This window comes from Rhamphochromis sp. 'chilingali', assembly GCF_963969265.1.
Source record: "Rhamphochromis sp. 'chilingali' genome assembly, chromosome: 17".
NCBI lineage: Eukaryota > Metazoa > Chordata > Actinopteri > Cichliformes > Cichlidae > Rhamphochromis > Rhamphochromis sp. 'chilingali'.
In genome coordinates this window covers 20,134,633-20,148,159 of record NC_137944.1, presented here as the reverse complement: position 1 = coordinate 20,148,159, position 13,527 = coordinate 20,134,633, and the positions used below count along the sequence as shown (strand labels likewise).

Genomic DNA, 13,527 nt, shown 5'->3' with positions numbered 1-13,527 from the left:
CTCAACCCAGTCAAAACATGGCTATCCACATCCCTCAATAAACAATTTCTTTATAGGAAAAAATGTGCAAGTACAGGTTACAAAATAGCAACATTTGCTCAGTACTTTATCGACGCACACACAGAGTATGGTTTGTCACAGACTCCTAATTTAATTTCTCCTGGATCCTGGTCTTTCACATGTTGCTGTTTATGGTGATAAGTACAACAAAGAAGATGATTTACAATCACAAAAACCTTTGTATTCTGCAGTTTAACTGTGGTTTGGCCTCCTTTGCTCTATAAAACTGTTTACTGTGACACTTATGCACTACTTATTGTTTCCGTTGATATCACTGGTTCTCCGAGAGCTTCAGCAGTATTCGACCTGATTTGTATCTCGCCGTTTTATAGATGACAGCAACAATGTGGAACATATCAGAAAGGAGCCTGGCGGCCAATGAAAACAATATTTCTCTCAGATTGCTCAGTCACCTTCTATTTCTCATGATGACATAAGCGTTTTATGAGCATTTAAACAGCCTCGGGTCGGGACGGAAATCCAATGTGTGAGCTTTGTGCATGTGCAAATTCTCATGTGTGCAAACAAGTGGCTGTTTAGTTTTGCCCTGGTTGAGTTTGTGCAGTCTCTTGTGCTGTGTGTAGCTTTTATATACAGCTGAATACAGATTAGAGCCAGGGCTAGAGTGAGGGCTGTTGGCCAGAGAAACCTGGCAGCCAACGGTCCACAGCGCAGCCAGCCAGGGTACCCTGGTTTCAAATGACTTCTTTTACTGTCCCCAGCAGATCAGTTCTACATTAACAGTAATTTGTGTCTGTGTTTGGCACAATGAAGGTTCAGATCCGTTTTGAAAGGTGGATTGGCTGTTTCAAATAAAATGAACTGGGCAGGAGGGAACGGCATGTTTAGCCAAAGGAGCAGATGACCCAAGATGGCATTCTTTTAGATTAGCTTGATTTCTGCGACTTTTTAAAAAGCGGAGTTTATATTAGTGAAAACTGAAAACTTCTTTATGTACAAGACATTATTTTATGAGTCAAAATTGTTATTTTATGTCACTTTTTCATGTTAGCCTATGAAACAAATGTTCTGTTGAACGCACTCCAAAACCACCACTTGCCGCTGGTTTTGTAAGTGCTGCTCATGTTCTCCTCTTACTGAACCTTCCTTTTCTGCTCCATGCAGGTGGCTGCGAAGTGGACCTGTCTCGTTTTTTCCAGCTCATCAATGACATGGGCGGCATGCAGCAGGTGATGGACCTGAAGAAGTGGACCAAGCTCGCCGACCTCCTGCGCATCCCCAAGTCTGCACAGGATCGGCTGGCCAAGCTGCAGGAGGCTTACCTGCAGTACATCTTGTCCTACGACTCACTCGGTGCTGAGGAGCGCTTGAGACTGCAGACTGATGTGCTGCAGGAGAAAAAGGACCTGGAGTCTCGCCGCGGCCCTCTGGAGGGCCTCGCAGATTCTTCAGCGCCTGGCGCTTTCTCTCTGCCGCGCTACGAGCCCAAAAACGGGCTCGTTGGCGGGATAGTGGGAGGGGCAACAGGAAACCACCGCACCAATGGAGTGTATCACCATCTGAAGGAACTGGAGGCTCAGGTCAAAGCAGGCCGGCGCCGGCTCTTCGCTCAGGAAAAACAAGGCAAAGAGGACAGGCAGCATGCGGAAGAGCAGGAGGTGGAGGACAGGGGTGTTCTCAGTGACCAGCACAAATGTATTTACAAGGTGAGGATGAAGACGACACTTGCTGTTTATGGCACACATTTGAAGCATACAGACAAGAGGCACGTAAGTTTACCTTTTGTTATTGCTTATGCATACGTTTCTGCTCTCTGCACTTTTCTTGTGATAAGTCATTACATGCTGTTAACACCTTTTGTCTCTTATTGACCTGCTGTTTAAAGATCAGCTCCAAGGCATGGAAACAAGTGACGTCTACCTTATTTCCTTATGTTATGGTCGCCCTTAGTATTATTTTCATACCACTTTGGCAGGCATTGTTGGGTTTCTTTTACTCCTTTGGTCCAACCTGATGTACATTGTCTTGTTTATATGGTAAATGTGCGGTTGGAGCGATCTTTTCTGGCCTGTCGTCAGTGCCAGAGCACCTTTTTAGAGAGACTTCAGTGAATCGAGATATATATCGCTCATGAGGTGTAAACATTCAACACTTAATTTGACTGTTTCCTCTGTCACATCTTAAGCGACCAAATGTACACCCTGTTTGCTTGTGCTATATATTGTTTTCAACAAAGTGGATTTCACTCGGAGACATTGTTGGGATGTTGTTAACCACACAGATGTGAGTGCCTATTGAATTTTCTTACTGTGCTCTTGGTAACAATATCGTGCTGTTAACTGCCACAGTTCGTGGTTTGTTTAAGCAAACCTCAGAAGTATGCACACCTGCTTTTACACAGAAATAGTTGGGCCATTGAAGTGAGGGGCCGGCAGTTTTATTTTCTTGTGGTTTTGTTTTAATATTTCTGTGCAGCTGTGTTTGGTAAGGTGGTCTGTAGAGTTGCTCATGTGTGTATTTGTGGACCACATAAGATGCATTTCCCCAGCCCGCTTGCAGGCCTGCTGATTATGGCTGGCTGAAAATGTAGGTCAGAGAAATGGCAGCCCCCAAAACAGCGCGTACCCATCCCCCCCACACTTCCAAAGCCCCGCCTCCACAAGCTTTCATAACCCTTCAGCTCCTTGCGTCCAGCCCTCTCCTCATGGCTTCTCTCCTTCAGCCCATGTCCTTGCTCTCAGCTATTTTCCCAAATATCCAGTCCTCTCCACAGCCCCCCACCCAGTTTCTCTCACTCTTGCCAAATTCTCTGCGTACCTATTCGACCCCCAGTAGTTTGTGCGCATGTGGAAATTTGAAATTGTTCACTCTGTGTGCACAAAAATGGGCCATGTGACTGTTTGTGTACATTTATTTTGAAGCAGCATCTTGGGTCGAAACTGTAATTAAACTTTCTGTGTTCACTCACTGCACAATACCCCACCCATCTCCAATCTGGATCTCATTTGATTTTTTTTTTCTGTCCTTTCCTTTTGGTAACCAAATCCCTCTGTATGTACACCCCCCCACCCCCCCCACCCCCCAACAAACGTGACCCTGTAGTTATACAAGTACTGCTCAGTGCACAGTGACATGTGAATGGCTGTCACTGTCCTGACTTGGAAGTCCTGTCAAAACGTGACTCATCACTTTTTTGCAGAGCTCAGATTTGTGGCTATTATTCATCACAAGTGCCCCCCAAGAGGAGCTTATGTTTCACTTTTTCGATCGAGAGGACAAAGTGCACGTCAAGGGTGTAATTAACTGTAATTACACTGGGAAAAAGCTCGAAAAAGCGCCGCTACTGAATGACAAAAAGTCTTGTCGGTGCACCAGACTGTAATTTAACTGCATTGTTTCACAACCCTGAAGCTAGTGCAATCATAAAAAGAACTAAGTCAGATAGTACTTGCAAACACATAAGAGGGAAAAAGAAGAAAAAAACAAAATGTCACTGTGAACATTAGGAATCCACAAGGTCAAACTTCAGCCTGGTCTGCACATCTTCAGGCTCAGAGTTGGCAGATTTATGGTCACCTTCAAAGATTCTGTGTAGCAGGGTGTCAGTGGGAGAGGGTCAAGTCCAGGGGAATTGTGTCTCACACTAACAAAGGGAGTAGAGATCCTTATAGAAACACACACAGTCAGATATGCAATGTTTTATCCTTATCGCCCTCCATTTGACTTCTTGACTCATGCATCATGGGAAAAATAGATTCCACTGATGATTAATCTTAAATTCATGTGATTTGCAGGGGAAATCGGTGTCTTTGACCAACTTCTTCAGGATAGCGCGGAACACCATGACCATGTGCTTTAACAAGGAACCGTCTGCTGCTGAGGTTGAGGTTAGCATCCTGTCATCTTTATCAAACATCATCTTCATTATCTAAAGTAGCTTTCAGTGTTAAATCTTTGTTGTAATTACTTTTTTTTAAAATGAGAAAACATTTAGCCCTATCAAATAATACATCTGTTAATGAAATCAAGCAGACCGTAACTTTAAGATCATTTTTAAAAGGTGAGTTGGTTTCTTCTCGATGTCAGCTACCAGCATGACTGACCATGAGGCACACCTGAATCCTGTACTCAGTTTCATGCATACTTTCTCTTACTAGTTTTCTGTTTTTGTCCTCTTGCAGCAAGAGTACTGGAGGATTGTGGAACAGAGAGATTGCCATGTGGCAGTGCATTGTGGGAAGGTGGACACCAGTACACATGGCAGTGGTTTCCCCACAGGAAAGTCAGAGCCATTTTCAAAGTAAGTGTTTCTCATCCATCTTGTGAGTTTGGGTACATTTTTCTACCTGCAGCAAAGTCTTTACCTGATCACCGGTCAGATAAAACTTTTTAACAGTCAAACTATCTGCTTCCTCAAAAGTCATTCTTATAAAAACGTCTTCTTTTCCTTCTTTCCTCAGACATGGATGGAACCTCAATGTCCTCCCAAATAACTCTGGATCCATACTGAGGCATCTGGGTGCTGTGCCTGGTGAGAATTATTTTCATAGCACAGTCTGTACGTTGCTCTACAAATGTAGATGGTCTGTGTTATCTTGATCACTCCAGATGTTTGAGCCGTTTCTGTTGTTTAGCCTGCAGATATTAATGTTTCTGTCTCACTTAACCTTCCTGTCTCTACAGGGGTGACCATTCCCTGGCTAAACATTGGCATGGTCTTTTCTACCTCATGCTGGTCTCGAGACCAAAATCGCCTTCCATATATTGATTACTTACACACTGGTGCTGATTGCATTTGGTAAGTATGCACAGAGGCGTTGTCTCAGTGTAAGTGTGTGCACCAAAAACTTGTTAATATGGTAAAAATGTGTAAAATTAGACGAGAGAACTAATAGACTTGAATAAAGGAAAACTAAGTGAAAAGTTTGAAACTGATGTCTGTGTGTGTGCTCGGACAGGTATTCTATCCCTGCTGAGGAGAAGGCTAAGCTGAACAAGGTGGTCCATACACTGCTTCAGGCCAATGGCACGCCAGGACTAGAGATGCTGGAGAAGAATATCATGGTAAGTCTATAAAAATCCATTCACATATATTTTAACTGGAAGGAAGCGATGCTTTTGATCCTAAAACTTTGCAGAGTCACTTGGAAATGTAACGCCGTTTATTTCACTCTTCCAGATATCTCCAGAGGTGCTGTGCCGTGAAGGCATCAAGGTTTATCGTACTGTCCAGCGGAGTGGCCAGTTTGTGGTCTGCTTCCCCGGTGCCTTTGTCTCTAAAGTGTGCTGTGGCTACAGCGTGTCAGAGACGGTGCACTTTGCCACACCACACTGGATGAACCTGGGTTACCAAGCCGCAAAGGTCAGCATATAAATCAGGGCCGACAAAGCTGAACCAAAGGCCATTTCGATGAATAATGACACATTTTACATCACTGTTTGTTTTTATTTCGCAACAGTGCTGTGGACTGCAGCTGTTAAAGATTCAATTTGGGTAGAGGTGATTAACACTGAAATGAACTTAATTCAGCCGGTGTTTTGACCTTTGAGTTCTGTTTCATGTTTGTGAGCGTGAGAGAGCTCCCGAGTAAACCTTTGGCTCGTTGGACTTCATTATAGCTGCAATAGAGGAGAAGAAAATGTTCCCCATTGTCATTATGGGCATAACAGTGATGGAAGTACATCTACCTTCAGCAATGCTATCATACCCACAGCCACATTAAGATTACCCTTCAGGGTAATGTGACATTCATAAAATGTGCTGCACTGTGGAGCACTGCCTGAAACATGCTCTTGCAAATTACAAACGTTTTTAGTGAGGAATCATAGGAGAGGATGAGAAACATTGATCTTGGTTACACTACAAATATTCTCTTTGTTATACATTGTCAGCATTCTTGGAGTATATTAGTCCACACCTTTATATTTTGGCTGAAAGCTGGACAAAAATAGATATTAAATGGCTGATTTTTTGTTTGTTTTTTCCACTCACAGGACCTGAAATGTCGTTGTATAGCCAAACCATTCTCAATGGAGAAGCTACTGTATCAGATCGCCACAGCTGAGTCCAAGAGGGACAACGGCCTACTCCTCACCACCATCTCCACCCTTCTCAAAGACCTCAGGTATGATGCAACAACTCATACAAACGACAAACACGGCAAAGCTACAAATCCAGTTTTATTAGATTTCTAAAGATCGCCACATCAAACACTGCCTATTATGTATCAAACTTCTGGGTTTTGTTTGAGTCAGCTTATGTTCATAAGATAGGTGTGGTCTAATTCACCTTATAATGACTAAATGTACTGTTGTTGTAAAGGAAGAGGAATAAATTGTGATTGAAGTTGGCTATAATACAATTATATCCATTGTGTTACTGTACTGAGATCTGAGTAAGTGCCATTCTCTGTAAGCTCCACTCTGATAGTTTCCCCTTGATAGCAGCAAACTTACTTCCGCTCTCACTCAGAGTGTTTTTGTCTATCAGGAACATAGAGATGCGCCAACGTCAGGAACTTTACAAGGCAGGTTTGCTCTCCTCTGCCCGTTATGGCACACACGATGGCAGCCTGGGACCCATCGAGGGACGTAAGAAGCCTCGCGGCAAATGGCTGACACTGGAGTCCTCAGAGAGGCGCTGCCAGATCTGTCAACATCTCTGCTACCTGTCCATGGTGAGAGCACAACGCCCAGGGGTTTAACATGACAGTGTGTCAAATGTTAAATGGTTTGGGTTCAGTTAGAGAGACTCCAACCATCCTACTATGGGTGGTGCAGCTCTCATCTCTATGAATGTTGCTGAATTTATTAAAAAACAAAAATCATGTGTTTGATTCTGGATGATCTATGCAGAGTCAAGCACAGGAAGCAGAGCTGCATTTGTAAGCTGTGTACACACTGGAAGGGTTTTGCAGCAACAGCAGAGATCACAGAAACAATATCTGAACACTATTTGGCGCAAAAACTGCTGACGACACAAAGTGGGAGGGATCTGCAATAGATTGTATTCAACTTCAAAGCGACCAGTTGAATAGACTATTAGTGAGAGTGAAGAATACAGTTGGTTGACGTATGACCTGGAAGTCAATACATTAGAGGGTCACCTAGGCAACCGGAGCCTGAAAAGTCTGCATGCGACCAACGATCAGCTTCAAAGCGATGCACGATGAGTCTGAATCTGAATCAAATCTTTATTTCAAACATATTATTTAAAAAAATGTTAATAAACAAAAAATAATTTTTTTTGTTTATTAACAAAATGGTCTGTATTTTTTCCATCACTTAGAAAAAATACTGACCTTTTTCCATTCAAAGGGGAGTAGGAGGAAGTAAATGCTTACAAATTTCAACCCCTATTAGCAAATCGCTTCCAGTATGTATGCAACTTTACACGTCTCTCAGCAGCTTCCCTCCCCCTCCAAACTCACAGAGACCATCTGCTCCCAGAAATATATGAAAACTATTTCAATAGAGCAAAACAATTGAATATTGATTTATTTTTTATATTAGGACTCTCTCAAAGTCCCTGTTAGTAAATGATGTAATAATCGATCAACATGTTGATTTATTTTCTGTTACACTTTAAGTTTAAATGAAGGCAGTGATCTCTCACTCTAGTTTATTAATCCCGCAAAGACTCAGACAGCTGTAATTATCCTTAGCCTTAAACAGTTGAACTGTAAAAGACAAAAAGTTTCTGTTGGCAGATTTATGCTTGTAGATGATGAAAACAACAACTTCAACACTGTGTTTAATTCATTACTACCCTCAACTCAATATTTTGATCACATTCTTGACCTTGTCCCGACATATTGCATAGGAACTGAGCATTTAATGTATTTCTCAAAAAACCTCTTTTGTTTAAAATATGAACTACAGCGCTCTGGAAAACATTTCTATACAGTAGATGTCTATACAGAGGATACGATAGAGGATCTCTTAATCTTAATGTGTGACTCCCTGGTACAGTTCACACAGATGGTGGAAATTAGGGATCCGCTAATTTAGAAGACTGTCATCTGGCCTGGAAAAATAGCTTGATTCCTTATGAAAAACAAGTCCTCAGTAAAGCTAGGCCATCATGCTGTTTGTCACTGATAAGACAAAAACAGGAACAACCCCATGTTTCTTCTCAGCGCTAGTCAGGCTAATCAGTTTTTCAGTTCTGTTAGCTATCAGTAATAATGACTTCACGAATTTCCTTTCAAATACAATTTTTACCATTATTGAAAAATGTCAGATGTATGATATTTAGAGTGCTTCTTGCCAATTGATCTCACTGAAGTAATTACTTCAAGTAAACAATCGATCTATCGAATCATATCTGATGGATCCCAATTTGTGCATGTACATGGGGAGTTTTCGTCGTACACTGAAGTTATTCATGGAGTTCCACAAGGTTCTGTCCTGGGCCCAATACTTTAAATTTTTTTAAATGTTTTTGTTTTTTACGTTATATGTGGTTCCCTTAGGTTGTATTATTAGAAAACACTGCATACATTTTTGTTGTTATGCAGATGATACCAAGTCATATCCATCTATAAAGCCAGATGATTCAAAAAGATTTGGTAATTTCTTAATTTCTACTTAAGAAAAAACTGAGGTTATTGTATTTGACCTTAAAATCTCTTATAGCCATGAAGTTACTTTAGATGGCATTACCTTGGCTTCCAAAAACACAGAAGAATCTTGGACTAATTTTTTTTAAAACTGGGATATATCATTTAATTCGCACATTAAACACACATCTATTATTGGACTTTTCTAGAAGCTCCCTTAAAAGCCTTTAGGTGATTCTAAATGCCACAGCAAAGCTACTCACAGGGACTGGAAAGAGAGAGTGTATTTCTCCAATCCTGGCTTCTCTTCATTGGTGCCCCTCTAAATCCAGAGTTTAAGTTCGACTCTACCTGTGGTTCATAAAGTGTCCAGTATCAGATTGGATGATCCTGAAGCATCACTTAGTTATGCTGCTAAAAGCTGCTGAGGGACCATAATGCACTTGTTTTCCAGTGACCTCTTTTTCAATCCTGATGAATTTGTTTGCCAATTTTGCATATTAATTAACCTTTGTCTACTCTCTCCCGTAGCTTGTGCATTTTCCATGGTCTCTCTGTGCTCTCCTTTCTCTTCTTTCCCCTAACCCCCAACCGGTCGCGGTAGGTGGCTGCCCCTCCTTGAGCCTGGTTGCGCCAGAGGTCTCTTCCTGTTAAAAGGGAGTTGTTCCTTCCCACCGTCGCCAAGTGCTGCTCAAACGGGATCATCTGATTGTTGGGGTTTTCTCTATAGTATTGTGGGGTCCAGCACGAAGCGCCTTGAGGCAACTGTTGTTGTGAATTGGCGCTAGGAGTTGTTGTTTTTTTTTTTTGGTTTTTTTTTCAGTTTGTACATATTATTCCTGCAGTATGCTCTGTAAGTTAAAGGTAACTTACTAAACATACTTAATACTACTGAGATAACAGTATAAGCATGATGAGTATGAGACATTATAGAGATTTATCAATATTTCCACTTTTCACTAAGAAAATAAATTCTTTGTTTTACTAAAAGCCTTTTTTTCCCGTTTAGGTGGTTCGGGAGACTGACAATGTGGTCTTTTGTCTGGAGTGTGCCCTGCGCTATGTGGAGAAGCACAAATCCTGCAGAGGCCTTAAGATGATGTATCGATATGATGAGGTAAGCTACCATTGTGTGGGTCTGCTATGCTTCCATTCTCCCTCTGTCCAGATGGGGGAGACATCAGCTAGCTTTTCACACCGCTACTGAAAATGTTTATACTGAGTTGTACCTGTGGTGTAATCAGACTTTCAAATTTTTATTTATGTTTTTTTAACAGTAGACACACCTGTACTTTGCCATATTCCATTTTACCTTCTGCTCTTGATTTGTGTGCATTTGCTTCATTACCACCTTTTTTCTCACTTTTTTCTGCTTCCTTTTGCCACACAGGAGCAAATCAACAGTTTGGTGAGCCAGGTGTGCGGACGAGCCATGTTGAAGAACGGAGGAAGCATCGACGCTGGAGGAGTCATTGTTAGTGGCGGAGGAGGGGACCCCTGCCACGGCTTAAGCCCTGCCAAAGCATCGCCAGCCAAGCGAGGACCCCGAAAACGCGCCACCGTAGAGGTGTCTCTGGCCCGCCTGTCGTCCAGCCACATGCCCAAGGCCGCTGCCGTGTCCTGAGGCGGGACGCCTCAACATTGCCACCCATGTGTGCTGTGCCCACATCCCACCACACCCCCTCCACTTCTCTGAATCCCTGTGTTTTTGTTTTTCCACAGTAAGCAGGATCACTATCAAACCGCTCCTTCTTCACCGCCCGATGTTAGAGATTGTTTTTGAGCTTTGAAGACCCCCCTTGCCTGACCTCAGTCTCCATCTCTTTAATAAGCAAGAGATTCTCCTCTCCTTTAGTAATGACAGGCTTGTTATAAGGAAAAGGAACTAAAAAGAGAAAAGCAAGATGTCTTTTTTGCACTAGTGTGAAAGAAGAATTTGTTTTTATTTTGGATGATTTTAGAACACACACACCTCTCTCTCTCCGAGTCAATATTGAAAGCATTAAGTATAATGTTCACAGACTTGACAGGCCTCATTTTACCCTTTAGCTCCACCTCCACCCTTCCTCAGCTGATAGGAGGTTACAATAATTACCTTTTTCTTGCATCACTCTTTCCTGCCTTCCTCTCACCCATGATACTGATACATCACATGTCCCTCAACTGTGAACACAGGAGGAATGAAAAGGCGGCCTTCCCCCCACTCACCACCGCTCCCTCCCTCCCATGATTTTGTGAAATGAAAATGACATCAAGTAGTTGCCCAAAGTTTCTCTCTGTCCTTTATTTGAGGAAGAGGAATCACTTTTAATGTATTCTTGATGCAGTTCCTGCCTATTTTTTCTTTCTTTTTAATGAAATGTGGGTTGGAGATGCAAGGTAAAAAAAACTTGAAAGACAGATGATGTTGGTTTACTGTTGGTTGGCTACAATTTGTTTTTGTTTTTTTCCCCAAGTTCAGTTTATGAATCTTAGCTTTCTTTTTTCGATAGTTTTGTTTTGTCGTGAGAAATTTTCTGTGTATATTTTTTATTTTTGTCATCATTGTGGACGTTTTCTTTTTTGTTTTCTGTTCGTCGGCGGACGTGAGAGGGGCAGAGCTGCAGCTGCTTGACCTGTGAAAAGGTCACCTCACTTCCTTGTAGTATGGAGGGATCCCTTCTTCACTAGCAAGTGGAAATGGTGCCTGATACTTAGCAAGGAGATCCATTTTATTGGTGCTGTTGGTTATAATTACTGTATAACAACACAAAATTCTTTTTAAAGGAGGAAAAAAAAAATCTGGGGGTTGGCGCCTGCTATTGGTTCACTCTGCTAGCTCACGCGCCCCCCGACCCCCACAGGGCAGAAAGGCTCGTTGGGCTTTTCTGGTTCTAGATGTGCAATCGTGTTAACATTCCATTCTTCCAGTCCTCTTGTTTCATCTGTACCAGTAAACATTAATATTATATTATATTATTATTATTATTATTTGGGGTTTTTTTAAGCTTTGTTGATCTAATGTGTTATCTCAAGTAGAGCCACTAGTCAAAGAGTGTAAAATGTGAAATATCAAATCCAAGTTTTTCTTTCTTCTACTCTTTTTTTATTTTTTTTTATTTTTTCCCCTTTCCAGATATATTAGTGATTTTTTTTTTTTTTTTTTTTTTTTTTTTAAGAGCGGAGAAAAAGCCCAACGCAAACAAACATCAACTTTTTTTTTGTACATAATCCTGTAAATTTCTTTAAATACTTGAGCCTTTTTTTCTGGGGTTGAGTAAGAAAGAAAGGAAGGACCAGAGAAAGAGAGAAAGTGTTCCAGAGGAGAGTGGTCGATGAAGAAAAAGCCTTACGTTTTTCCCTTTCTTCATCCATGTGAGTTTGACGCTTACAGGGTTGCTCTGGTAAATGTGTATAAAAATTTTAAGTGCTGCTTATATCGCTAAGAAAGAAGATATCGAGTAGCCAACGACTGCCCCCCCCCCCCCCCCCCCCCCCCCTTTACCTGCCCCGCCTCCTCCCTGGCCTCCTGATCTAGTTTTGTTTGTTTAGCTTTACTTTTTTAAAGAAAAGGGAAAAAAATGATATGTTCACACAAAAAAATGGGTTTTTACATTTTCATTACTGAAAATTCAACAAAAATGTAGTAGCTACTCATGTTGCACTGAGCTTGCCAGTGGTGACTGTCAAGGAAAAAAAATCCTATAATCCAGTTTGTTGGTTGTTGTCCCTTGCAGAAGACTGAACTGTTTTAGGACTATTTAATGACATACCAAGTCGGGTGTTTTCAACATTTAAAAAAAAAAAGTGGTTGTCAAGTTTTTATGGCCTTACAATATATTTTATTCAGATGGGATTTTCTTTGTTTGTCCTTCAGTTATTTTTTTCTTTGTTTTTTTCCTTCCTTTTCTACAGTATAAACTACTTTGCTCACAGTGGGGTCTTTGGTGACTTAATTTATTTGGTAACTCGGCCTTTCCCTTCATTCGGAAAGAGAGTCTCATGTTGGTTAAATTGACTGTTTTTTACTTTTGCAGTTTGTACTTAAGGTTTAATAAAAACTTACTGACAATTCACTGTCATTTCTTTCCAACCTGCTCGTGTGTCTCTTGGTGTGCTGATTTCCGACTGGATGGCGAGGAGAAACTCTCCAAACTGCGTCATAATTCACAGTTCAGAGATTTGTAACATTAGATGGATATTTTAGGGATGTGGAGACTCATTAGCCCTGCGACGGACTGGCAGTCAGTCCAGCGTATATTCCACCTCGAACCCCATTACAACAGGGATGGGCTCCAACCTCCCCATGACCCTGGGATGGACGATGGCATTTTGAAATAACCTCAGTCTTTTCTCACTTACCTCTGGGAGTATCTACCCAGGAGCGTGACCTAAAACTTATTCAGTTATTGGTAATTGACAGAAAATCAATTAGATTTTAATATTTTTAAATCATCTTAATTTTTTCAGGTTTTTGGTTCAGTAAGTTAAACTGAACTTTATGTGCAGTGTTTGTTTTAAATTCTGAGGGAAAAAAAATAATTTATGGAAACTTGTTTTCGCCACTTAAATTTTTTTTAGTTTCAGTCTTTACTCTGTATGATGGTCATATGGTCATCTCAACACCCCCGTCCAGACTTTGTTTGTGGCATGCAGCCAATCAGATAAAGCTAGTTTCAGGCACATGATGGGGCCCTGTATGAGACAAAGGAGGATTATTCTGAACTGTGAATCATATTGCAAGCTTTCCCAGCAGAATCCTGCTCCTCTCTTCTACTCCCTTTTGGTCACCACAGCGCACCAACTGCCTCCACCTCACCCTATCACTAGCATCCTCTGTCACATGGACGCTCTGCATGGGGCTCAAAATGAGCATCACAGTTACCTGTTAAAGCGCACTGTTGTGTATCGACACAGACTCTTTACTGTTCACAATAAACCAAGGCATTCATTTTTAGCCTCAAAG

The 13,527-nt window shown here is 41.5% G+C and overlaps 1 protein-coding gene across 2 annotated transcripts in view; it reads left to right on the top strand.

The window, feature by feature from the left end:
- The window catches only part of jarid2b (jumonji and AT-rich interaction domain containing 2b), a 105,905-nt gene extending 93,248 nt beyond the window's left edge, over positions 1–12,657 (top strand). Inside the window, exons 8-18 of one of the 2 annotated variants that reach the window (XM_080863084.1) lie at positions 1,186–1,790; positions 3,816–3,908; positions 4,203–4,321; positions 4,482–4,552; positions 4,705–4,819; positions 4,980–5,085; positions 5,201–5,383; positions 6,016–6,146; positions 6,512–6,698; positions 9,592–9,699; positions 9,973–12,657. In XM_080863084.1, the coding sequence (XP_080719210.1) occupies positions 1,186–1,790; positions 3,816–3,908; positions 4,203–4,321; positions 4,482–4,552; positions 4,705–4,819; positions 4,980–5,085; positions 5,201–5,383; positions 6,016–6,146; positions 6,512–6,698; positions 9,592–9,699; positions 9,973–10,206 (1,952 nt within the window). In that variant the 3' untranslated portion in view covers positions 10,207–12,657. The remainder of the gene's footprint in view (positions 1–1,185; positions 1,791–3,815; positions 3,909–4,202; positions 4,322–4,481; positions 4,553–4,704; positions 4,820–4,979; positions 5,086–5,200; positions 5,384–6,015; positions 6,147–6,511; positions 6,699–9,591; positions 9,700–9,972) is intronic. The other variant, XM_080863085.1, reaches the window with a different exon arrangement.
- Positions 12,658–13,527: the final 870 nt, after the last annotated feature.